This window comes from Vicugna pacos, chromosome 10, assembly GCF_048564905.1.
Source record: "Vicugna pacos chromosome 10, VicPac4, whole genome shotgun sequence".
Taxonomy (NCBI): domain Eukaryota; kingdom Metazoa; phylum Chordata; class Mammalia; order Artiodactyla; family Camelidae; genus Vicugna; species Vicugna pacos.
This window is the reverse complement of record NC_132996.1, coordinates 36,250,747-36,278,306: the sequence shown is the minus strand read 5'-3', so window position 1 is coordinate 36,278,306 and position 27,560 is coordinate 36,250,747. Positions and strand designations below refer to the sequence as shown.

At 36.7% G+C, this 27,560-nt stretch overlaps 1 protein-coding gene across 11 annotated transcripts in view; it reads right to left on the bottom strand.

Annotated features, from left to right (window-relative positions):
- Positions 1-11,531: 11,531 nt before the first annotated feature.
- The window catches only part of FAR1 (fatty acyl-CoA reductase 1), a 60,153-nt gene continuing 44,124 nt past the window's right edge, over positions 11,532-27,560 (bottom strand). For 6 of the 11 annotated variants that reach the window (XM_072969542.1, XM_072969541.1, XM_072969538.1 and 3 more), the window contains 7 exons: positions 27,200-27,244; positions 26,959-27,077; positions 25,886-25,953; positions 23,728-23,899; positions 15,871-16,000; positions 13,552-13,679; positions 11,532-11,807 (listed from right to left, as the gene is read on the bottom strand). In XM_072969542.1, the coding sequence (XP_072825643.1) occupies positions 11,645-11,807; positions 13,552-13,679; positions 15,871-16,000; positions 23,728-23,899; positions 25,886-25,953; positions 26,959-27,077; positions 27,200-27,244 (825 nt within the window). In that variant the 3' untranslated portion in view covers positions 11,532-11,644. Of the gene's footprint in view, positions 11,808-13,551; positions 13,680-15,870; positions 16,001-23,693; positions 23,900-24,206; positions 24,379-24,656; positions 24,751-25,885; positions 25,954-26,958; positions 27,078-27,199; positions 27,245-27,560 lie in introns of those variants that run through there. The other 5 variants (XM_072969539.1, XR_012076588.1, XM_072969546.1 and 2 more) reach the window with 5 other exon arrangements.

Here is a 27,560-nt window from a genome sequence, read left to right as displayed (position 1 = left end):
CACAGAGACTCCAAACTCCTCATTGGCAGAGAAGGGCTCCCATCATTTCTAAAACCCAGCAGACATCCTCACACAGCACTAGAGGGAGCTGCAGTGGTGGATGTGCTCACATGGTGCCCAGCTGTGCTCCCTAGGCTCACCTGCTCCCCCATGGCTCCAGCTCCAATTTCTAGTGGTCCTGACTCCGGCCCCAGAATGATGCCATCCTCCCTTGGAAACTACAGACTAAGTGCGGATACAAATTGACACTCAAAAAACATTTGCCAAATTGAATTCACATCCAAGACCTGGTACCCCAGCTCAGTGACATATTTAGGTCATGTATATTTAGGTCAGATAAAGGTGGCATCACTGGATTGTCACAGTATTTGCTCTGAGTCTGTAGGAGGGTCTTCATTTCTGGAAGAGGCCGAAGAACTTTCTCTGTCAGCATGCCTGTTAATGATGATAAGAACTAGCATTTATTAAGCAAGCTGCTTTGAGTCAGGCATTGCTCCCGGTACGTTACGTAAATAATTCTACTTCATCATCACCATGACTTGTGTTGCAGGTGATAAAATTGAGGCTAGGAGAGGCAAATGAGTTGCCAAGGGTGCCCACGTGGAGAACCAGGCCTTTTTGTTTTTGTTTTTTTTTTTTGTTTTCTCGAATTTATGCCTCTTTAATGCTGAATATAAAATCTGAGATTTCACCAATAACTTGAAAGACAAATGCATACAAATTGAAATCTAAAAACAGTAATTATGCAAAGTGCGCCCTGACACTTTAGAAAAGATGTTACATGAAAAGTATTTCTAGAAAAAGTAAAACCAAGATCTGTCTGACTCTAAAGGCCCCTGCCCTTTCCCCTACACCAGTCTGTTCCTCTCGGTCACAAGGAAATGGCGCTTTCTTGAAAGGGAGGAAAGGGACCCAATGCTGGCTGACCCCAGGCAGTGAAGACAGGCGTCTTCTTTCAGCCACCTGGTAGGACAGGGTCTGCCGTGGGTTCCCTGCCAGATGGTTCAAGGGCTTCACACCTGCTACCCTTCTGGGCCCCACTCAATTCAAAATGGGGCCAAGGGGCCCGTGAAACAGAAGCAGGAAAGGGAGTGAGCTTGGGCAGGGTGTTCTCTCCCAGGACCACCCAAAGCTGCCTCTGCCAATTCCACGCTTTGGGCTGGTGCCTTGGCTGCGTGGAGTGTACTGATTGAGCAGTCTTTTCATGGGGGAAGAGGAGCCTGGGGCCATGGGGCCAGTCTTCTCGCCCCGGGGCACCATAAAGGCCCATGGCTCACAGCCACCAGAGCCATCGCACAAGCCAGGTCCACCACTGCTGGTTTTTCTTTGCTTCCTCCTGGGTGAGGGCTATTCCTGTCAGAGGTCTATTATCTTGTATGAAGAAACGAGAGCGATTAATTGCCATTGGGGCTAGCCTGTGCCGGGCTGCTGTGACCTCCTTAAATCCCTTGGACTCAGGGCAGGGAATCAACAGAACAGTCTTTTCATCTGGCCAACCATCCATCTATTTATCATCTGCTGTGTCCAGCCACTTTGCTTAGCCCCAGGGAGCAGAAAAGGAATAATAGTCCACTCCTCAGATTTCAGGGGTCCAGTATAGGGAGACTGGAAATATAAACTCAGTGTCGCCAGTCTTCAGCAGCTTATGAATACAAATGTGGGCTCATTCATTCAAATAACTTCTCACTCAGAGACTTTAATCCCCTGCAAAGTGTCCTTCAAATAGTTCTTGAAGTTTCCAAGGAGTATTTGACCTGTAATCATGAACCAATCCATCAGTTTAGCCAACACTGAGCCCCTACTCTACAGCTTGTCATAGTTCTCTCCTGTCAATGTCCCGTGTCCTCACAGGGAGACCCCACAAAGCACTCTTTCTGGAAAAGCCATGGCTACTCCAAAAGGGCTGCCACAAGACCATTAAGCCTTCTGTGCAAAGCAGAGGAAGTTCTTGCTTGCTTTCAAGGGACTGGAGCCCCACTCCCAACCCTTTGTCTGGGTGCCCACGTGCAAGTCACAACCTGGGCAAGCATACATGGTAGCCTGCATGCCAAGGATGCTCCCCACACCGCTAGGCCTCAGGGTGCCAGACTGATACCTGGTTCTATGCCAAGGAGAGAGTGGCCTCTCCTCACATTTGTGTCAGACTTTGTCACCTGGGGACTTCAGAGTGGTGCTAACAGAGCCCAGAATTTCACAAGGTCTGTGATTCACTGCTCCACCAGGACTCACAAATATTTCAAGGGGTTTGGCAGAGAATAAACTCCTCTTCTGCACAGCCCCGATGTCCTTCTGTCTCACATCTTTCTCTCCACTGTCCAATCCCACATTCAATGCTTCTCCCCAAACTACCCTCACATACAACAGTTCATGCAAACAGAATCCAAGCAGGTGCCCAGTCCACCAATTCTGACTCCCATTCTAGGCTCAGTTAGAACACTCTTCTGCATAAGTAACTACAATGCTGTGATGACAAAAGCTATCATAGGTACAAGAACAGAGGAGTGTGTAAATCAGATGTGTCTTGGAGAAGGAACATCGGAATTGAGCCTTAAATAAGGAGTAGGGAAAGTTAAAGGGAGAATATAGGGGTAACATTCCAGACAGAAGGATCAGCATGAGCAAAGCTGCAGAGGCATCAGCTTGGTGTCGCTGGAGTATAAACTGCAAGGCAGGGAGGGAGAAGGGAAGCTGGACGACTCAAGAGGGGGCGGGTCAAAGATGGCTGTATAGACTATATTGAGGAGATCGTACTTTGTTCTAAGGGAGCCACTGAAGGTGTCTAGCAGAGAGTGAGAGATCGGCTGTGTGCTTTGGGTAGACTGTTCTGGTTATACACAGAATGAGTTTTAGAGTGCCAGAGAGGAGGAAGTGAGTCTACCAGGGGGTGGTTGGAGTGTTTGGGGTAGGAAGTGATAAGGACCAGAGTAGAGCAGTGGTAGACAAGGAGGACAGAAAGGAAGAGGGGAAGGAGGAGAAGGGGGAGGAGGAACAGGGGAGGGAGAAGGGGGATTGAGGCAAGTCCACAAGTAGAGCAGTGAGGATGATTCCCAGGTTTCTGGCTTGGACATCCATGTATAATGAGTGACCAAGACAGGTAACACAGGAGCAAGAATTGGAGGGTGGGAATATGACCATTTCCTTTTATAAAGTGTCTGTGTACATCCTCAAGGAGTGACAGGTGGACTCTGGAGATGCGGATCTGAAGCACAGGAGACGGACCTGAGCCAAGGCTATAGATTTGGAATCACCAGAGGGGCAATCAAGCTTGTGAATGGGTCACTGCCAGACAGCATTTGAAGGAGAGAAGAGGGCTAAGGACAGAGCTTGTGTAACGAGAAGGAAAAAAGAAAAGCAACGTCAATAAGCGGTAGGGAAAACCCAGCATACAGTTGCGTTAGGGAAAGCCAACAGAGGGGAAGAGATCGAGGAGAATGGAGTGGTCACCCGTGTCAACTGGTGCAACAAGGTCAGAGGAGATAAGGACTTGCTGACAAGTGTCCGTTAGGTGTTGGATGTGACTAGCCAGAGAACAATGTGCTGAAGTGTGCATGGCAGGGAGGGAGCTGAGATAGAAAGGCAAGAGAGAACTGCTATTTCAAGATTGGAGGTGACAGGAGAGAAACAAGAAGGAATTTGTGTGAGTAGCCAGTGGAGGGAGTTCCTACCTCTCCATGAGGTACGTTTGAACAGGTGGCTAGGGGAAAGGGAAGGAAGCAGGGAGAGCGAGAGATCAGAAAGAAACATAGACAGGTAGGTGTCCTGGAACAGTTAAGGCAGGAAGGGCACCTGAGCAGGGGGTAGGCCTGGCCTGCACCAAGTGGAGCAATGCAGCTCCTGAGACCCAGGGAAGGGCAGAAGCACTGAGGTGAGTCTGTAAGTAGAGGGGTTCACGCCTGAAGGTCTGTGATGTGGGGGGAAGGAGTCTGGACTGATGTGGGAACTCCAGGATACTGGAGAAGACACTAAATGACCACCACAGAAGGGGGCAAAGCAACCCACCAGGGATGCTCAGAAGAGTTGCACTTTGTTTCTGTTTGGTTGTCCCCGGAAGCCTAGGTGCAAGAGAATGTGCCCCAGCAGAAAAACAACAGCTTGGGTATTCGTGTGAATCCTTTCTTTTTCCTTTCGCTTTTCTCCAAAAGGCAAGTGTCTTGCGAAACCTTAAGCTGCCTTTTTCTTCCCATAGATGCAGCAAGTGTCAGGGATTTGATGGGAGGCCTACACTGCCCAGAAATAATATTACTGCTGAAGTTTCCAGAAGGCCTCGTCAGGCTTTCTTCTGGTCCCACCTCCTTAGGCCCCAGGCAGGCAACGTCTATTGGAATATTGGCTGCAGGGTGCCAGATCTTTGAAGGCCATTTTTCCTTACAGCCTGACTGGACCTACCTGGTTGAGAGGTGGCATAAGCAGGTATGTTTCAGACATGGGAGCTATGTCTCTGCAGCAGGCAGAGAAAGCATTTCCTGGTTGAAGAGTAGTGTAGAAGGGTTTGGGGCTTGTCTCAAGCTCCCCAAACAGCAGAGGCCTAAGAAACAATCTCAGGTATCTCCCTCTGCCTCCCCTCTGTTGGCTGAAATCCTCAGCAGAGGGTCTCCATCTGCCAAATGAGACCCTCCTAGGCAGGTGCCCATTTCAGGGTGGATCATCTTTTTTCTCATTCACTGTGGCTTTCTCTCTTGGAAGATCATGATGGGTGAGTCTGCAGTCAACCCCTTAATCTAGCCTCCTCCGAGGTCAGCCCTGGGTGGGGACAAGGAGCAGGCACACGAGGGAGAGTAAGGAGACACTAAGTAAGCCCATCTGAAAAAAGAACCTTTAGAAACAGGAACCTCAACCCCAGGAGGGAATTAACCTTCCTCGGCTGTCTGAATCTGGGCCCCTCCCACCTGTCACAGTCTCCATTGGTGCCCCTCACCTCACCCTGCTCCTACATCCACCCAGCCTGTTTCCTCACCCCTCATTTCTGGATTCACTGCACTTTCTCCAGTCCCTCAAAGCTCGGCTGCATCCTGTGCCCAGACACTTTCTAGCAAATACTTCTTGATTGCACAATCTTATATATGAGCAGGAAATGGGACAATTCTGGGACTGATGGAAGGAAAGACAAACTTCAAGTTATCAGTTAAGCTGAAACACTTATTGAGCATGCCAGTTACTTTAAAAAATAGGCCGTCCTATGGGAGAGCTCACAATGGAATGGAGAAAACGAAGTAAAAGGTATTTTCAATCTAATTGGGGATAAGTCCTGTTTTCACATAGCTTAAGGCAAAACCCCTAATCATTTCAGATTTTCTCAAGCAAGACATTCTAAAATTAGCAATTTGCAACTGCCTGCATGCTATGGTAATTATGAGAGATTCCAGGGCACAGGCTCTAGAACTCAGCTTTAAGGACAGAAATACCTTCTCAGTCTACCGAGAATTGAACAATCTCTACAGGAACTGATTTTCCATATTGATATATGTGAGCATTATAATGGGAATTACAAAGCTAGCTGGAGGACTGTAGTTACTTGGCTACAAAAACAGGACCTACACTCCTGGTTGGCACCAGAGAAAGACCGAGTAAGAACCAGTAAGCACAGAACTAAATGTATTTACCAAGTATATCAAAAACAAATCAAACACCTGGACAATTTCAAGAGCTATCATAGCCTAGTAAGTTGCTGTTCTCTAGTCATGAGACAAAAGTGCCATCTCAAGATCTGGAGTTAAAAACCCAGAATAAATGGACCTTTTTTTTTTTTTTAAACACTTTTGTGATTTTTCCAGATTCCACGCACCCTAATTGTAAGTTACTTAAAATAAAAACTACTTTGGTTTACCAAAAACTCAGGTCATTGCAGAAAACATGGAAACTATGACAGAATAGGGGACAAAAAGCTAGACCATCCTTAATTATCACATAAGGCTAACTTCTTGAACATTTTGGCATTATTCCTGCAAGGTCAGATCTTTTTCTACATAAGTATTTTGTGTCATATTTTACATACTGATTTTTAGTTTCAAGTGGGACTTTCCAGACCTTGTCCCAGATCCTAGGAATGGACTCTACTTGGACCTTGTTGGTATCTCATGAAGATGGACTACACATATACAGACCAGGGTTCTCCAACTTTAGTGTGCATTGCAATCACCTGGAGGGCTTTTAAGAACAGGTTGCAGGGCCTCAACCCCAGTTTCTAATTCAGTAAGTCTGAAAGTTGCATTTCTATTGAGCTCCCAGGTGACGCAGATGCTGCTGCTACTGCTGGTCTAGGGATCACACTTTGAGAAATCACAGAAAACTGAAAAACAGAGATGAACTGTTTAAACACTGGTGTGGTTCTGTATTCTCAAAAACACTTAGTGACACTCTTTGAGTAGAATTTTTTCTCTTAAACTGATTTCATTTAGAAAACAAATACAATGGGTCAGTTCATTGAAAGTCCAACATCTATTCAAATTTAATAGGAAAAGATGTGCATTAGCTAGGAGAATCTTCTGAGAGTTTTTGACCACAGCCATTCCACAGCCCACAGTGAATTTCAAGCAGGCAAAGCCCTCCGCTGGCCACCAACTGCCTCCTCAGTCTCATCTTTCCTTACTCATTTTATCCTTTATCACCAAAATATTTCCTCACTGCTCCTCACACTTCCCTTTACATGTGCCCTTCTCTGTGCCTGGAATGCTCCCCAGCCTGGCATTCTACCAATCAGACTTAAAACCACAATTCAAATGCCGTGTCTGTATGAGCTCTTCCCTGAAATACTAAGCAGTAAATCAATCCTCTGTGCTTTTAGTACTTTGTTCTTTACTTTATGTGTTATATTAAAACTATGTTTACTTACCCATGTTAAGTTATACCACCCTAAAGGGTAGGTGGCATGACATATTCCGGTCTGGACCACTGAGAAGCTTACAGTGTGCTGAGCGGCTGAGTGACAGACAAATGAACTTACAAAACACAGTGCCTAACCCAAGCACATGTCAGAGAAAAACCTGTGTTCCTACAGTGAAAGACAGTATACTGTGATGGACAAGTGCAGTGGGCTTTGGAACTAGACTATCTGCCATTAGCAGTTTAACGTGAGTAAATTACTAACTTCATATACCTCCGTTACCACACCTATAAAACGTGGGTAACAGAGGTGCCTTCTTCAAAGGGTTGTTGTAAGGCACAAATGGGTTAATATAAGTAAAATGTTTAGAGTAGTGCTGGGCATTTTTGAGTGAGTGCTCAACAAATGTTCACTAGTGTTATTTCTACAAACTGAAAGGTACAAAGCTGGTTTTCCTCTCAAGAAATCAACCACCAAGTTGGGGAAAAAAGACCACAACCTGTGAAAGGTGTAACATAAAGCAGAAAAGAAGGTATTAAATGTCAAAAAATTAAGAACTGATGAAATATACAATCTCCTGGGATGACTATTTTAAATAAAATCCCATTCATTTGTATGTTTAAGTTCAGATGAACTTATTAAAACATAAAACCAAGAAAGCAGCTCTAATACTAGGTTGAATCATATGTAATTATCTTTATAGGTTAAGATGATCAAGTATTAGCATTTTAATGTTTTTCAACGTAACACTTTCTAGTTGTGTACTTTGCTCTTAAAAACTGAAGATAAGCTCTCCACAGATTTACATGAAGAGAGAGACAGAGAAAGAGAAAAATAGAGAGAAAGAATTAGGTTTTCCGTACAAAAGCAGAAAATAAAGGAATTCTATCTCAAAATCACCTCTGGACACCTAATTCAACCCCATAAAGATAAAACATAAAACTAAAGTCAAATGTCTAGAAGAACATCTTAAGGTAAATATTTTGAAGAGATTAGAAATACTTGTATATTTTAATGAATTCAAAATAATCTCCATTGCCTCTCTCAATGTATAAAAGTATAGGTATTGTTATATGATATGTGACCAAAAAAGGAAAAGAGAAGAAAGAAAAGAAGACAATTATAGTCTCATTTGCCCACAGTAAAGATATTAAACTCATACTTATCACTTTACATTTTTCTATATGAGTGTACTTTATAGCCATCAACTGCAAATGAGCACTTCAAACTTAATATTACTCAAATTTTTCTTTAATAAAGAAAAATCAAAGGAATTATTTAACAAATATGCACAACTATGCTCAAATGACAAAAATGATCTGTTTAGAAATCTTAAGGGTAGCAGAGATGTATGCTAAGAGGGTACCAACATTAAAAAAAAACCCAATAAATTCATTCTATGACTAGAAAATGTCTTAAGAATATTAATTCATTAAGAAAATATTTCATATTTCTTCTATCACAGAGACTGTAAATTTAATCAACTCATTTCTATATCAAGTTATGCAGTATATATTCCTTTCTCTAGTTTCTCAAGCAAAAGATTTGAGTTTTTCTCAAAATAGAGCAAGTCAGTGCTAATGGTTTCAAGTCAGGGCTTGGAATCAGCCTAGAAAAGCTTGCTTGGAAGGTCTTTTATATTCACTTGTACCCTAGCCTAGTAAGAGCTCTCTCCTTTTTTATAGTTAATCTCTATTACTAATGAATGATCCCTTATACTTACTCAACAGATAAATTACAACAAACGTACCTATAGATTAATATAGTATCATTCAATGAGAACAGCTGGAGCCTAATGACATCCTGACAGTCTCCTGGTACTGTTTTTAGAAATCAGAAAAACTACCTCATTCCAACTAATACATAAGAATAATACTTTAATAAAAAGCATTTATCCTGCCTATATGCTTCCCCTAAAAGGCAATGTAAGGCTCAGAACTAAATAAAATTAGAATACAAAAAGTAATGAGTACACCTAAAAAAATGTAAGAAGAAGTGTGAGTGAGAACTGTTTCCTATAATCCTAACCACATTACCTCATGGGTAACTTTCAGAGTAATTATTGTAAAAATACAATAAATACTATAATGGAAATATAGGGATTCATTTATTACTTTTTGGTTTACAAACAAAGGCACCCAATAATGCTTCTATTTGCTTTTTATAAAAGACTATCAATTTACATTTAAAACAAAAAAGCAAAAAACCCTGAACCAGTTCCTACAGATAAGCACAAAAAGGAGGAGAAGTAAGAATTTCTCCTCCCTGCTTCCAAGCTTTATTACACAGATTCAAAAAATGTTTATTTTACACCATCCTTAAGTCAAAGAATATATTGCCATGCTTCTCTGTGTTGAGTTTTAGGACGTATTAATGTTGCCAAGTCAAATTTAAATATAGTTACCATGACATCACAATGACAAACGCATATGCCAGAATTATAATTACAAGAGTGAAAAGGGGAAAAAACCCCAAATGTTTCATAGTATCGCTTTATCAAATGAGTTAAATGAAATATTAAATTTATTTAATAGGCTATCCTGTTAAAATTTGAGTTCACATATGAAATATAATCAAACAGAACTAAAAACCATGTGTACCAAATGACATAAATAAAAATGATTTCCAAAATCTTTGAGTTAAGCTTAAATTTAGTTGGTGAGGAATAACAACCTATATACTTTTTATACTAATTTTAGAACTTTAAGTTCCAGAATGACATATTAATTTATTCATTAGTTTTCTTTTGACAACAGAATTCTAAACAAACACACAAAATTAATGCAGTGGCCTCAGCACCCTCCCAGTTAGCACTTTTTTAAGTTAAGATTACAAGAACAATGACAGAGTTCAGAAACATACACCTCCCAAGTACTTCATATGCCTGCCAAAGTTGTTCCTGATTCTTTTTCAAGACACAAAAACAATTCATCTGATTCTAAGTATATTCAGCAGATGTATAAAAATGATACAAGTTAGCATGTTTTCAACACATTATGGAAATGTATTTGGAGAAATGGAGTATTCAATGTACAGAGCATCTACTGTTAATTATGTGGGCCACTTTAAATCAAAGGCATCATCATTTATTCCATTTTCAGACACTGTCATGGTCTCTCATACCTTACACAAGGTATGGTCCTGGACCAAAGACTTGAATATCATCCAAAGAAAAATATATATTTATATACGTATTTCTTTTAAAATAACGTTTCAAAAGTTTTACTACAGAAAATCTGGCTTCAACATGGAAGCATTTTCCTTTTCAAGATTATACACCTGCATGGAAGAAGGTGATTTCCTTTACATTTAGTTTTTTCACAATAACAAAATAAACTTCTTATACACTGCATTTAAACTGACAAAGAAAATTAAGTTCCATGTAACTTTTTGTATTGTGAACTGATTTCATTAAATATATTCAAGATACATTGTTAATGACTTAAATATATTACAACTTGCTCAGCTAAATTGGAACATGTTATGCTGATCTGTTAAACCAAATTAATGTTAAAACAGTAAGGAGAGTTACCATTAAGGTTGAAAGTGAATTATAATGTATCATTAAAATATACATTATTTTTCTTGCTATTACTTGTTTCTATAATGCATTTCTTTCTAAAAGCTAAAACCACATGCAGAAAAAAATAAATGATATCTTCAAACTCATTCAACAGTTTGCTACTTTATATGGTATGTAAATAAAGTCCTTTATTTAATTTTATACACATTATTTTACGCATTATTTTTCTTGAAGGAATTCAGCTCTAGAGGTCAAGAGTTAGTATGTGTTTACACACGTATGAGAACATTTTCTTAATGTTATGACTACCTGCAAATACATTCTTTCATAATAATGTACTTTCAGTTTTCACTGGAAAGACTGTATAAGCCTTTAAAAGTCCTATTAATAAAACTTATAATGGGAGGAGAGCACAAGTATGGTAAACTTCTCCCCACATATATACCTGCTTGTCAAAATCTCAAGTAGTCATCCAGCTTCAAAACATGAACAAAATGTCACAGGACTTATTTTTATTTGGTCATAATGTAGACAAGAAAAGTGTATTCCTATTCTTTTTGATACAAATAGTCTTACTGAATTTTCATTTTCCTTCTAAAAAGACATAGTATATGTTGATATGGAGTCTCAAACTCATTTAGATCCAGTAGGGTCTTTACATAATAACATACAGCCTTCTGATTATGAAAGCAATTGATTGCTGATAGAAAAGTGATATGCATCAGACCTCTAACCAAAGAAAGGAAAATGAGAACATATCTTTCATGTCTGAGACCACTCAATAACTTACAGGATGATGTGAAAATAATTTGGCTGTAATTTAAACAAAACTAAAACCCACGTCAACTGATGAAAAAAAATCAAACACTGAAGAATCAAATATCTACCCACTTATTAGCTAGTATTCTTGTCCAAATAAAATGCTTTCCACTGCACTAAATATTAGAATTAGAAATTTACTATACGTTAAGGCATATTTTAATTAGTATGTTCCAGAATTGCACAGTTATACTGGTCAATGTTCCTATTTCCCCACTTCTACCCTCACCCCATCCCTTTCCCTCAGGAATCAAAATGTTAGGTCATGGTTTTGGTGGCTACTGTAGATTTGAGCTGGCATACCACAGTGTATTCACTAGGTTTTCATGAGCATAAACATTAAAATGTTACATAAAATGTACCACACTCTGATCTAAGACGGTTTAATATCTTGACAAAAGGTGAGATGACTTAAGTACATTTTACATTTTGTGCATTTAGACCACCATATGCATAGATGTTCTAATGCTAAATTCTTGTCTTCAGTATCTCATAGTGCTGGATGCTCGAAAGTATGACAGAAACTTGTAACACAGACTAACCACAAAATACCAGATGTTTCTTGCCATTTGTGATCTTGCGATAAAAATGCGCCAAATCAGGATCACAAGGATAGTATTGAAACCGTAACGTATGTTCCTCAACCTGGAAAGCAAATCAAGAGATAAACTGGATGAATACTGTTGGATAGCAAATAACTTGATGTTCAGTTTTTAATCTAATCGAAGTTCAAATATGTATCATTATGAAACTTATTTAAAAACTAACTAGAAGTCCTTAAATCAGAAAGTTAGCAAAAGTCAAACAAACTGACTGTGCACATGCTGGACAGCAGTCCATTAAACAATGCATTACCTCTGTTAACAATGAATAACACAAAGGTTTTTTTACAACAGCATATTTGGGATAATTTATTTATTCAATAAGTATTAATGTGCATTCTTCTGTGTGCCCAGTACTGTATTAGGCAACAAGTCTATTAGTAGATAAAACAGACCTGTCCCTCGCACTTCCAGAGTTTCCTATCTAATCTAAAAAGGTATATTCATTATATATATCATCCTACAGACAAAATAAACACTTTTTGGACATCTTTATCTGCTTAGAAGTTGTCAGACAAGTGAATTTACCCCTTTAGTTATACCTGACAGTCACACGATCAAAGGCCAACTGGACACAAATGAAATATGGCACCTGCTCTATGCAGGAGGACACTCCCAGTCTCAAAGAGCAAAATGCACATTACCTTGCTCACGTTTCAAAACATTTTTGATGTTTTTTCAGTGGTGTTAGAAAGGAATACAAACACAAAACTTTAGATATGCAATAGGGCTACATATATTCCATTAACTTCAACAGGCAGTTTGAGATATAGGACCACAGTTGATCTTTGAACAATGCGGGGGTTGGGATACTGACCCTCCACACAGTTGAGAATCCAAGTATAACTTTACACTCAGCCCTCCTTAGCTGTGTTCCTGCATCAGCAAATTCAACCAACATCAGATTGCGTAGTCCTGTAGTATGTATTTATTGAAAAAAAATCCGTTTGAACCCTCTCAGTTCAAACCCATGTTGTTCAAGGGTCAACTGTACAATATATGAATAATGAATGTAAATAAAAGAGCTTTGAATTAGGAATCAAAGATCAGTATTCTAATTTACCCTGCCACTTAATACCATATGACCTTGTCAAACACAATTTCCTAAGCCACAGTTTCCTCATCTATACAACTAGCTGCCCTGTAAGGCCTCATAGAGTTGAAAACACAAGGAAAATGTGAAAGTTCTGAAAAATTCATAAAAATTGTATTAAAAAAGCTACTACAAATAAAAGAGATTACTTTTAAAGTTAACTGCATCTTTGAGTGATAGATTAACAGTAATTTTTCCTTTCCTATTTTCTGAATTTTTAAAAAAACAATCAGTACATATTACTTTTACAAAGGGACTAAGGGAATATTTATAATTATTTTATAAACAAAGAAAAATATTCTATACTTTTCCTCTTCCAAAGACATATTTAAGTAGGGCAAAGAAATAAACAAACAAAAACTAATCTTTAAATTACCTTCAGTTTAAAATATATTTTTATTTTCTCCTAGTATCTTTACTACTTTAGTAGCAATATAAAGGAAGATAACAGTGATTATTAAAGCTAAATTCTACCTGAACTTAGTACTAAGAAACAGTATAAATAGATGAAAATAGTAAGTTTCAACACTCATAGGCTAAGTTAATACTACCATAGTTACAGTCCAAAGGCAAGCACTTTTCCTAAATACAGTGAATGAAAAGATACTGCTAATAATATACTGTATCAGCTTACCAAAAAACTCTAACATTTCATAGGGAAGACAAGATAAAACCAAGCCCATATAAAACTTACTTGTTCAGATGTTTTCTAGCTGCAGGGAGGCCAGACATTTCTTCATTCAATACATATTTCTTAGTTCCCATACAGTAGTTCTCTATATATTCTGCCCAATGCAACTGCCGTACATCAATATTAAAGGTCTACATAAACAAATATTATTGGTTATTTTCGTAAATAACTTTTTTTCACAACCAGTCAAAAACTCGTACTTTTTCTAAAGGCTAGTTCCACATGACATGATTACAAAATGTTTACAGTATTAATTTTGAATGCTATTCACAAAAAGTTCTTATTCCTATTTCACATCTTTCATTAAACACAAAACATTTTAGTATAATCTGAAAACTCATGTCAACATTTAAAGAGGACTATATTAAGCGCACGTGATTCTAAATTTGAAAAGATACTTAACCTCATTAATAAAAATGGATATGCAAATTAAAACTAGACTGAGGTATTTATTACTTATTAGATTTGTAAAAATATAGACTTTGACATCATACTCTGGTGAGGCCTTGTGCAAGCAGGCATTCTCATACATTGCTAGAAATGTGTATCATTCTCCATTCTTTTATTTTCAACTTTTCTGTATCCTTATCTTTCAAATATTTTTCTTACAAGTAGCATACAGATTTTTTTTTTCAGTTTGACAGTTTTTGACCGTTCCTTCATCCCACTGTACAACATATACTGCCCAATGGATCATTAGAAGGGGAGTACCCAGGTGAAGAAATAGATTATTATAAAACCCAGAAGATCCCCTCATGGCCACTCCTAATCACTATCTCCTCTCTCCTCCCACTAGTAACAACTGTCTTGAATTCTAACACTAAATGTTGTGTTATTTTTTCATTCTTTTGTTGATAGATATTTGAGTTTTTTCCAGTTTTTGGCTACTGGGAATAATCCTTCTATGAACCCTGTACACACATTTGTGTATGGTATGTATCTAGAAATAGAATAGCTGAGCCAAAAGATATTCATATGTTCAATTTACTAGCTAATGCCAAACAGTTTTCCTAAGTAGTTGTATCAATTTACATTCCAAGTGGCAATGTATGAGAGTTCCTGTTAATCCACATCCTTCCCAACTCTTGGCATTTTAATTTAAATTTTTAATTTTAGCCACTTTGGTGGTTGTGTAGTAGTATCTCAATGTGACTTTAGTATGCATTTTGTATTACATAAAAAACTTATACAGAAATGGTAAAAGGTGTTAGTAATCCTACTGAAAAATAGTCTAGAGAGATGAACAGTTTACAAATGTGCACGTGTCTAAGACATTCAGATCCAGGAAGCGCAACTGAAACAGAATAAATTATTTTTAAATTACACCCAGATGCATTCATAGTGAAATCACAGAATACCAAGAATAAATAAAAACTCTGAAAAAGAGGCAGGAGTAATAGACCACCTATAAAGCAACAGCAAATTAGACTGATTTTTTAACAGCAATGAAGTAAGACAGAATATAAAAAGAAAGTTATCTTTAATGTGCTAAAATCATGTTACAGAAACAAGCATGAAATAAAGACATGCCAGACAACTGAAAACTGACAATTCACTACTGATAGATCCCCTACTCAGCCATATTCTGGTATTCCGGATATATTTCAAGCAAGAAGAAAATGATCCTAAAGAGAAGATCTGATAGCAAAGACAATGATAACTACATAGTTAAAGTAAAACTGAACAAAATAATCATTTTTAATTATGATGTTTAAATACAGAACTAAAGTAACATATAAACATGTAAGTTAGTGGGGGTGGTAATCAGAGCTAGAACATTTTATGGTCCTAAATATCATTCAGGAAGACGATATAGAAATTGTTCAATTTAGACTTTGTTAGGTATGCATATTCAAGTATCTAAGGTAATCTCAAAAAGAAAATACACAGAGTTTACGTTTCAATCTAACAGAGAACAAAATGTGTAATAATAAAATTAAGAGTATATGAAAAACAATTTCTGAGAGAAGGTTTCCCCCTTAAACTTAAAGAAAACATGGTGTTTGGGGGGACAATGCATAAATAAAGTAAAAGTTCTCTTTGAACCTGACATTAAAGAGAAAAAAAATCAAAATTTCAGTCATGCTTTGACAATACCTCTGTTACTCTCAGATATTTACACTATAAATTCTAAGGTAAAACAATTTTATTTTACCACCACTTATTATGACTGAGATTTAATGAGAGACTATAAATAGATGAATGACTTTCTTACTGCATAATGGTTGTGGAAAACATCCAATTATTTCTCAGGTTACTAATCAGTATGCTACTCATTCTCTAATTAGTATGCTGATCATTATCTAAAATAAAAACACTTGCCTTTTTATCTTCAGGGCTTAGCTGATTCATTAACATATTGACATTGTCAGTATTCCAAACCCAAGAATTACTTGTGAAATATTCAAGAAACACCATAGCTTTGTGAAGACGAGTTATTGTTTTCATCATCCTGTATTATAAGAAAAATTGAGATTCATAATTTGCATAGATAAGGAAAAATGTCATCACCACCCAGGGTACCAGGTTTTACACTGAGACATTAACAGTAAAATTGTAATACGTAATTCAATTTAAGTGTACCAAATCACCAGGGAGTAAGAATATTTCTGCATCTTAGAAGGACATTTTATAAATCCAAAATGAAAAAAATTTAAGCAGCAGTAAATGAATTTAATACAGACTAAATACAGTTCTCCTCATATATGAAATTTATTTTCTAAGGAAATAAAATAAAGGTCAAATTTTCCATATACAATACTAAGCAAATAAATGGATTCAATTAGTATTCCCTTCCTTTTTGTTCCTTAAACCACACTTGAATTCAGCTGATTTTACTAAGATTTTCTGAATTCATAACATATTGTGTTACATTATAATCTCAACTCTTCAGGATTATAATCTCAATTCTTTTGCATCATGGAAGCAAAGTACACAGAAATATTCGTTTCCCATTTAGACAACTCCCTCTATATACTTTAAATAATTTTTTCTTTAAGATTGATAGGTACCACTCTCGATTGTCTGGATGTGTTAAGAAATCAATGACTCATGTTGACAACTTTCTTAAATAGATATTCAAGATACTCTCTCATCTCCCCAAATCCCCAATATCCATCTTTATAGAAGTAAGAGTTTGATACTTTTTTTGTTTCTTTTTAAGAGGGTGAGGAGCTTTAATCTTTAATCTGTCATTTTATATATCATGGCTCACTATAAGTCATTGATATCGTAACACTTACCAGAGTAGTAACATCTATACAATAATAATTACCTATTATAAGCAGAGAAAGGAAAGAAAGAACTTTTTGAAATAAAACACACATCAAAAATTCCTAACCTCTGCCTACAGAATGGGAGAAAATTTTTGCAAATGAAACCAACAAAGGCTTGATCTCCAGAATATATAAGCAGCTCATACAACTTAATAAGAAAAAAACAAACAACCCAATCCAAAAATGGGCAAAAGACCTAAACAAGCAATTCTCCAAGGAAGAAATACAAATGATCAATAGGCACACGAAAAAATTCTCAGTATCACTAATTATCAGAGAAATGCAAACCAAAACTACAATGAGGTATCATCTCACACCAGTCAGAATGGCCATCATTCAAAAGTCCACAAATGACAAATGCTGGAGAGGCTGTGGAGAAAAGGGAACCCTCCTACACTGCTGGTGGGAATGCAGTTTGGTGCAGCCACTGTGGAAAACAGTATGGAGATTCCTCAAAAGACTAGGAATAGACTTACCATATGACCCAGGGATCCCGCTCCTGGGCATATATCCAGAAGGAACCCTACTTCAAAAAGACACCTGCAGCCCAATGCTCATAGCAGCACTATTTACAATAGCCAAGACATGGAAACAGCCTAAATGTCCATCAACAGATGACTGGATAAAGAAGATGTGGCATATTTACACAATGGAATACTATTCAGCCATAAAAACTGACAACATAATGCCATTTGCAGCAACATGGATGTTCCTAGAGAACGTCATTCTAAGTGAAGTAAGACAGAAAGAGAAAGAAAAATACCATATGAGATTGCTCTTATGTGGTATCTAAAAACAAACAGCAAAAATAAAAAAACCCCACAAATACAAAACAGAAACAGACTCAGATAAAGAATACAAACGTGTGGTTGCCAAGGGAGCAGGGAGGGTGGGAAGGGACAGACTGGGATTTCAAAATGTAGAATAGATAAACAAGATTATACTGTACAGCACAGGGAAATATATACAAGATCTTGTAGCTCACAGTGAAAAAAAAATCTGACAATGAATATATGTATGTTCATGTATAACTGAAAAATTGTGCTCTACACTGGAATTTGACACAACATTGTGAAATGACTACAACTCAATAAAAATGTTAAAAAAATAAAAAATAAAATAAAAATAAAAAATACTATGCCTGATATACCTATAAAAAATTCCTAACCTCTGATAAACAGAAAAATAATTTGTAGAGAGGTACTTAAAAAGAATTCTAGTTATATTCCCACAATAAGGATTAGCATTACATATAGTTTAGAAAGTCCCAGTATTATGGGCTTTAGAAATGGAGGAAAAAGGAGAAAACTGAAACATGAGAAACGAGGGGGGAAAAAAATCAAAACAGTAACATTAGCTAAGCAATTACGATGACAAATTCAATACGTTTAGAAAGAACCCTGAATCCAGAATACTGAAAGAAAATGAGGCAACGTGGACTATGCAAAGAAAAACTGTAGTTCAAGCAAGAAAGTAATTTCAAAATAAAACCTTCATTAAGCATGAAAAGAATTACTGAGCATCAAGATTAAATTTGGACGGAATAGTTCAATAGATAGAAGGCACTTAAAGGGGAAAAAAAAAACCAAGACATGCTGCTTTTAGAAAAGAGATTAGGCAAATTTTTTCCCTAAAAAACAACAAAAAGATTTAACAGATGTGTAATTAAATCAATATCCACCATCATAGCCAGTACAGTACACTGGAATCACACACATACACATATTTGGTTAACAGTTTTCCAACATATATCTTACTAAAAAGTTTTTGTTTCTAACTCCCCTTTTACTGATAATTCTCATGTAGTCTTATTTTCAGATTCATTCACACGACAGAATTACCCTAAAACCAATCATTGATTCAGCCATAATTATAATAAAAAATTAGAGAAGGAGAAGGAAATTTGAAAGGTCATGTATGTGTGAAGTTCACAGTATTTATCAAGCAATAAAAGTACTGGATTGAATACTATGGGGGATAAAGAAAAACTTAAAACTTTGCACCATCAGTCTTTGGTTAAACATGCTTTAAGAAGAGATGCCTAGAACTACACTGCCATGCATGTTTTGAGTATTCATCTATTCTTTAATACAATAACCTGCAAAAAATAATCAGTAATAATCCTTTAGAGTAGGGCAAGATCTTAAAGGTAATCTAGTGCAGGGTTTCTCAATGTGAGCACTATAGGTATTTTAGGCCAGATAATTCTTCATGGCAGGGGGTTGTTCTATGCACTGTGAGATGCTTAGCAGCACCCCTGGCCTCTATGCACTGTAAGATGCCAGTAGCGCCCATCCCCCAGCTGTGATAACTAAAAACAGCTCCAAAACTTGTTTGATGTCCTCTGAGGGAGCAAATTTGTCTTCTGTTGAGAATCACACAGATAAACAATATCAGGTTCAGAGATGTTAAGCTAGAGAAAGTTAAGCTAAGTAACCAAAAAACAAGATTATGGAACCATTTTTAAAATGTCATTTTTAAAAGCAATGAAATATCTGCTATACTTCAAGAGCTACAGTGAATAATTTATACTGCTTCTACATGTAATAATACCATGCATACTAGTCCCCATGGCTACTAACCAGGAATCCATATAAAGCATATCTGGCTTATACTTTAAAAATTATGCCAAGATATAAAGCAAGTCAGATTCTTATCCAGCTCACACTCAGAATAATGTAAATGATTAAAATGGACACGACAAATGAGAAGATTGACATTAGTTTAACGCAGAAGTAGGCATTATATTAAGGCCCCAATATAAGGTATAGAGCCAAGTAACTTGCTCAGTAAATACCTGAACAAATTAAATGTTATAAAACTTTATATTTAACATTTATAAAATTGCCTAAACATAAAACTTTAATGTCTTTTGGTTGCTTTTAGACTTTAAGCTCCCAGAGGTTAAGGATCATTATTGCTTTAATACTTAGCATTACAAAGGACAAACCTCAGGTAAGATTCTTTATTTGACGTTTCTTATTTGTAGTTGATTTTAATTTCCAAAGGTGGCTGCAAAATTATCTCCCACCCTACATGCTCACCTACAGTATCACCTTAACTATCTTCCCTGTTAAGAAGTGAAGGTAACTCATACCAACAGAATGGGGTGGAAGTGACACTGTCTGACGTCTGCAGATAGATAAGGAAAAGCAATAGAGCTTTCTGCCTTGCTCACTGGAATACTCACCCTTGAAGCCTTCAGTGGTCATGTATGCTGTCCAATTCCCCCTGAGGCTGCCATGCTGTGAGGAAGCCCAAATTAGTCCATGTGTAGAGACCACACGGAGAGGTTCTGAGACTACATGAAGAGAGAAAGATGCCTGGCCACCCAGCTGCTCTGCACCTTCCCCTTCCTTTTACCATTCCTTCAGTGTACCTGCTCCAGTCCCTGTGACTGCAACTGCTTGAAAGATCCTGAGCCAAAACAATCCTGTCAAAGCCTTCTGGAATTTCTGACCCATAGAAATCATGAGTGATAAGTGAAATGACTGCTGTTTTAAGATACTAAGTTTGATGTCAATCATATTTCAATTTCTTAAAAAAGAAAGATACTAAGTTTGATGTCAATCATATTTCAATTTCTTAAAAAAGAAAGATACTAAGTTTAAACGATTTGTCATGTAGCACAGATAATGGTAACAAATACCAGTACTGGAAGTGAGGGGCTGCTATGATAAAAATCGGGAACACAAAGTTCTGGCTTTAGGATGAGGTGGTAGACAGAATTTGGAAGGCCCTTGAGGAGACCACTGGTGAAACCTAGAAGGACCAAGAAAAGAATGTCAGTAGAAGCCATAAAAGGGCTCAAGGAAGCTGTTGGTGAGTGTTTCAAGGTAAGTGAGGAAAATAATGTTGGAAGTCAGAAGAATAAAACTGTCACCTGTGGTCACACGGAAAATAGAAACCATATCTAATAAACTCAATGATCTAGCCAAGATTTCCTCAAAGAGGACAAAGATGATCTTAAAAAATGAACTATCTGAGTAGAATTTGGAAGGAATGTAAAATTCCAGCCAGGAATTCTTTAATAAATGTGTTCTGAGCACAGATCAAATCTAGAATGCAGATCTAAGTTTCCTTATTAAGACCTCAGAAAGATTTAAGGTAGTACACCTCATAGAACATTTCAGACAAACAAAAGGCTCACTCCAGATCTTAAAGACATGTCTTATAGAATTCCCATTTTTTAAGAGGCAGGATGTAAGAGTCTAAGGATCTAAGAGGTAAGGATCTAAGAACCGAGGGTGCTGTACCACAGCAACCTCATAAGGAACCCAAGACAGAGAAGGATGTGTCTCAAAAAGATCTGTGTGTATGGCTCTGGTCTAATGGAGTGGATTGTTTTAAAATGGATCATGGGAAACCCAGTTTTAAAAGGACTTATATCAGTTTACATTTAAAAGGACAGAGACAGTACAACATGAAAAAAGGCCTCTAGATCAAGGGCCAGCAAACCAGAGCTTAGGGACCAAATCTGCTGGTTTTTATAAATAAAGTTTGATAGGAACATGGTCATGCTAATTTGTTTACATATTGTCTGAGGCTGCAGAATTGAGCAGTTACAAGGTGGAAGCTATACTTAACAGCAGAACTGAGTAGTTGCAACAGATACCATAAGGTTCACAAAGACTAAAATGTTTACTATATGGCCCTTTACAGAAAGTTTACCAATTCCTGCTCTGAAGACTCCCAACATTTTGTGGGCAAGAAGTAAGGTAACTTGCAAACACAGGCCATTTTTTTATGGGAGAAGGAGGATGACTCTGAGGGGAGAGGCAAAAGCCTCAGAGAACAACCAGATAGTGGGAATGAGTCCTAACTAACAAACCATCAAACACACCTAGCTAGAATTCAGAACAGTTATGGACCAGTGATAGCTGTGTGCCTCTCATTTTCTGTCTTTTGAACAAGGCTGTCTAAAGTATTTCCCATGCATGTTTCACCATTTTATGTTGAGTGGAGGGGCAGCACGTAACTTGTCACTTTAGGTCACAGGTTTTCAGACCAATACTTGAGTTACCATAGTTTAAAAAACACTCCTACAGATTCCAACTGTACCAGATCTTGTTGACCACACTGGCTCCAAGCTGATGTCAGAGAGGTCTTTGGGGGAAGACGCAAGTGTATTTTCTATGTAGGAGGAGTATGAATTGTTGTGGCCAGAAGGCTGACTGTAGCAGCCTGCACTTTCCAAAAATGGCTACAATAATACCGTTCATTTCACCTGTTCTTATGACATGATCTCGACCACTCTCTACATCCCCTTTCCTTGAATCCTGGAGGATCTGTGACTCACTTGTGACTAAAAGAATAAGGTGGAAGTTGTGCTGCAAGATTTCTGTAGGTAGGTCAGAAAACACACATAGCTTCTACCTTGCCTGCTGAAGCACTTCTTGAAGCCTTCAGTGCCAAGTAAGCAGACCAGATCCCCTAAGGCTACCCCTGGTCCTTATAAAGAGGCTCTATGAAGAGATCCTGACATTATGTGAAGAGCAGTGACACTAGCTGTTCCATAACGCCTCCCTTTCAGCTCCCATCTGACCATAATCATACAAAAGACCCTCAAGTCAAAGCTGCTCAGTGGATTCCTTCCTGAATTCCTGATCCTGAGAGAAATAGTAAATTGAAAGAATAAAATGACTGCTGCTGTTTTAAGCCACTAAGTTTGAGATGATTTGTTATGCAGCAACATTAACTATAAATTATTGAATAAACTTTACCTCTTCCCTCATTTAAATTTACTAAGCCCCCTTTCTGAGTAAGGCATTATGATGTAATTAACCTTTTTTTTTTTTTTACTTTTTAGACCTAGTTTTGACTTTTCTGCTCTAACTTGCAACAACTCTATTAATATCAAGATGACACGCATTGCCATCAATCATAAATTAACATGTGCTTTTTAGCCACGAAAAACTGCTAATGACAAATATTGCACTTTGCAGATCACCCTAGAAAAATATGGAAGATTACTTTGATATATTTTGGATTTTTTTCCCATTAAGTATTTCTTTACCTATTCTAAAATTGTTCAATTCAACACCTCATATGTTTCAATCTTTAACATACAGAGTTAGAAACATAATGGACCACTGAACCCACAGAAATTCCCTACATGTAACTCAGATCCTGATACACTATAACTGGCAGATACCTCACTTTTACTTTTTGAGCAGTTGATGGAAGTTCTGGAATCAGCATCTTCTTTATACATAAATACTCAAATCCTGAACTCTCCAATCAAAGGCTCCACTGTAATGCCAATGTAGTTAAAAACATAAATATTTTAATGTACATTTCACTATAATTGAGGTAAAGGCAGTAGTAGGTTTACTTTTGTGGGGTTTCAATAAAAAAAGAAAAGAGGAAAGAAAGGCTAGAACAACTATAAGGAAATAGAACGTTTTTGATTTGTTAACTTTTGTTTTAAACTATGACATTTTCAACCTGGAAAATTAGTCAAAAATTGTAATTACCATATTATAAGCTGAACGGGAAACTGAGATATCTCAAGCAATCAATTTTCTAGAAGCATCCTATGTTTTTTCATATAAAAATGGACAATCTGCTTAAAGCAAAACATTTAACCCTTAATCCCCTATAAAACTTTAAGGGGGAGAGGAGAAGGGTTCAATTTCAGCTTATAATAACAATGACAACCTTGACGTTGGACATTTCCTGTATTTCGGGATTTTGGAGGATCAATGGCCCAATAAGAGGAGATCCACAGTGAGTCTCCCCAAATATCCTCAATTTCTAAGAAATGTCCTAGCATCCTGATTGTGATTGTGATGAATTCGGTTAGTAGTTCTAAAGGTAAAGCTCATGCTAGCGACTTTTCGTCTCTCCAGCAAGCTTCCACCACCTTACCAATATATAGTGTATTTACTGCTATTCTTCTTACCACGGTTTCTGACCTGTCAACCTGAGTGCAAGATCGAGCAATAATGCAGGTACTGTATGTCTGACACCCTTCCAATAATGAAGCATTAAGTTGTTGGAATACAACTTAATATTGGGGCGCCTGAATACTTGATTTAAAGGATTCATCTTGAAGAAATGATTTAGATAATACCCTGTAGGGAAAATAAGCGTCAAAGCATTTTGAATGTTATTTGTTATTCAGAAAAAATACCTAAGTTAGACCTACAATTCAGCACATGACAATAATTTATCATTCAAACTTCAGAATAAATTAGAGTGAATTACAACACTACCTTTGCTTTTCTGACAAATTCTTAAATTCAAGAGTCTTCTTGTTCACAAAAGGCCTTTAAGCCTTATTATAAGCATAAACAAATACAGAGTTAATATGCAGTTTAGTATAAGCATGGGTTGTTTAACAGTCAGAGGAACAGATAAGACAGAGCTAGTCACCATTACCTTGGGCTTCTTCCAGTCATCCTGAGGTAGATATCATACAGGAATGCTGGGGCCTTATGGCTTACAGCAATCCAGTAATGATATAAAAGGTGATTGGAGGTTAGATTTACATTGGGCCGTCTGAAGGCCTGTTCGAGAGGATTCCTCTTGAAAGTGGAAATTACATGGTATTCTGAGGAAGAAAAGTTGTGTAACAGCTTTGATAATAACCATGTAATGAAGTTTTGAAAAAAAAATCATGTTTTTACATAGCAAAATATTTTACCAAATATGTCAGAGTTTGCTCATTTAAAAAACAAACTTTTCTACTCTCTACAGTAGCTAAGAGAATACGGGTCTCAGACTGCTTGCTGAACACACGTAATTTTACAACTGCCACTATTTGAGAATTTTAATTAGATGAATGAATTTTTGCTAAAATTCACTCTTAAAAATCCTTTTAATGTTTACCTATATCAGTTTACAATGTCACTTTCTATATTTCACCTCTCACGATAGCTTCTTTCTTTCTGTTCCTCTTTCCAGATTCTTATTACTGTACTTACTTAAAAAAGAAAAGGAAAATCATCATCCTTTGCTCATGAATAATTGTTGTTCAAATTTACATACATCAACAAACTTAAAACAACCCAAATTAATTTCTGTTGTAATTTATTTAGGTTATGCAATATCAACACAATCAAATCTATTATCATCTATGTTAACACTTTAATGGAAGGGTATATACTAGGATATTCACTTAAAAAATGCTCAACTTGATTTTTACTAAACTTTATAACACAATGAAAGACTATAAAAAAACCTAACTCATTTAAAGTGTTTTAAAATTCTTAAAAGAATACAAATAATTATCATAAAATTAAAAGTACCCTAGATCTTTTGCTTTTCTTATATGTTCTAACAGTCAATCTTTAAATTGAAATAAAAATGCTATTTAAAAAAAAGCACTAGGACAAAAGACAAAGATTTACTTTAAAATCAAAAAACTATTCTACAAGGGCTAACAAAAATTGTTCAACTGGAGGTAAAATAAGACCTATTACTAAATCAACATTGTAAATATACTTCACTTTAAATTTGAAAACATAAACCAACAACTTAAAAATGATTCAATTGCAGCAGGCTTTAGGTTACACTATTCCTATTTTTGAACAAGTAACATAACATTCCCACTACCTGCTGTGGATCTGTGAATTTAAATAGATTAATAAATGTAACAAAATATTCTGTCAAAATATATCCTACTTACTAACTCCTTCAGTTATTACTCTTTGGACAGCTAGTTATCTCTTGTGATAAACCAACTCCTGTAGTTGGAAGTGATACTGCCTGTGAATAGGGAACATCAGGATTGAGAGTACCCATGAGGGAGGAAGGAAAAAAAGACACCACAGGTTATCTATGGGCACGGCTGCAGATGGCAGCAGAAAAATAGTAAGGGTCAGACAAGGGTGAGATGAGGAGGGAATATACAGTAGGATATTTTTAAATTTGTGAAGCATTATTAAGGACCAAAAGGCAGTTCTAGTAGAAGATCTAACATGGCAATTAAAATAAGAATAAATTGGTACTTCAGTGGCTTTAATGCCTCATGGGTTATTCTAACATAAAAACTCAGCGAACATTTAAAGTTCTTTAAAAATTTATTCTAACATTCAAAAACACAGGTAAAATCATACCAACTTCACCCCAGTGGAAAGGGTTAGTGCTGCCTGTTGTACAATTATACACCATGATGTTTCTTGGTCTGCAAAGACAAAGATCAAAGCAATGAAACATAAAAAGAGGCCAAACTTAACCAATCTAAATCCTATATGACATTTAAGTAAGAGGAAATAAAAATGATGGGTATCTTTTCTAAAGTGAATATTTCAAAAAATTATCTCTAAAGGATTAATTTTGGGGTCTGAACAGCTATTTACAACTACTCTTTTCCACTACCCTACCGCAAAAATTGTAAGACAACAGACTTCTTTTCATATTTTTCTTTCTTGTATTAGCAGGAGTATCTGCTTTTTATGTAAGGAAAAACAACAACAAAACCCAGCTCTTCCTATCTCCTTCCCATTTTCGGAGGTTCTACTTGAAAAAAATTATGGACTGAGTTCCATTTTACCAGAAACAATATATTCATATAATCATATCCCTCCTTTTTTAGGATATAAAATACACTTCAAAAATAAGGGTCATTTATTATTTAGAAAAAAAGTTATTGAGAAGCTTAGGTGTTTAGGTTTAGGTGTTACCTGTAAACGCTATTATCTTCTTTTAAAAGGCCTATGAGTTGATCAAAGCAGCTCTAGTGTGCATATTTCATATATGGGAAGCCATTCTCTATGAATTTCAGCTCTTTACATATGCTGAGTTTATACCAAATTTTAGTTTGAATTAAAAATAATGCAGGGAATTAAAAAAAAATTTTAAATCTCTAATGACCTTGTCTACCCTGTAGGTAGCACACAAGAATTTGTGTTGTTTTTTTTTTAACAGAGATACTGGAGATTGAACCCAGGACCTCACGCATGCTAAGCATGTGCTCTACCACTGAGCTATACCCTCCCCCATATGTTAATTCTTAAATTATTGCTGATGGAACCACTTTCTACATTGCCTGTGATAAACCAATTCTTGCAGTTTAAAGTGAAATGCCTATAAACATTGGTATGGGTTATTAAACATTCCTAAGTAGCTCTGTTTTCCTGTCTCAATTACTATATACATATATAACAAGCAACATTGTCACCTCATATACCTATTAACTCCGGAATACCAGGCTGCTGCAAGACTCGTGTTGACAACTATATCTACAGGAACAAGATCTGCAAGGGCATTGTTGGAGGCACGCATTGTTCGAAGAATTCCTTTCCCTGCCTTTGTTGAAATTAAAAACAATACCTTAAGATATATAAGCCAAAGTGCATATATACAATATAAAGATACACAGAAAACAGAAAAATGTATAGCATATTCAATAAAACAAAAGGCTTACTTACCGCAATAAAGAGACCACTTGGCCCATTAAAGTTATCAATCCATCCCTAATACCAAAAATTAAAAAAAGGAAGGGAGCTTAGAATTATTATGAAACTAGAGATTTATTATTTGAAATTTACAACTCCACTATATACTTAGTAGTTTTCTTCTAAAAACTAAAACATAAGACTAGATGCAGGCCAGAATATTTCCTCCCATCCTAAATAGAAGCAGTCATCTTCTGGGATTGCAAATGACTAAGTAAAACCATTTTCAAGGGATTACCTACTCTACCATTAACTCTCTGCAAAGAGAATTTTATAAAAAGGAGTTTATATATATATATGTCAAATATTTTAGCTAAATTAAAACTGTTCAAGT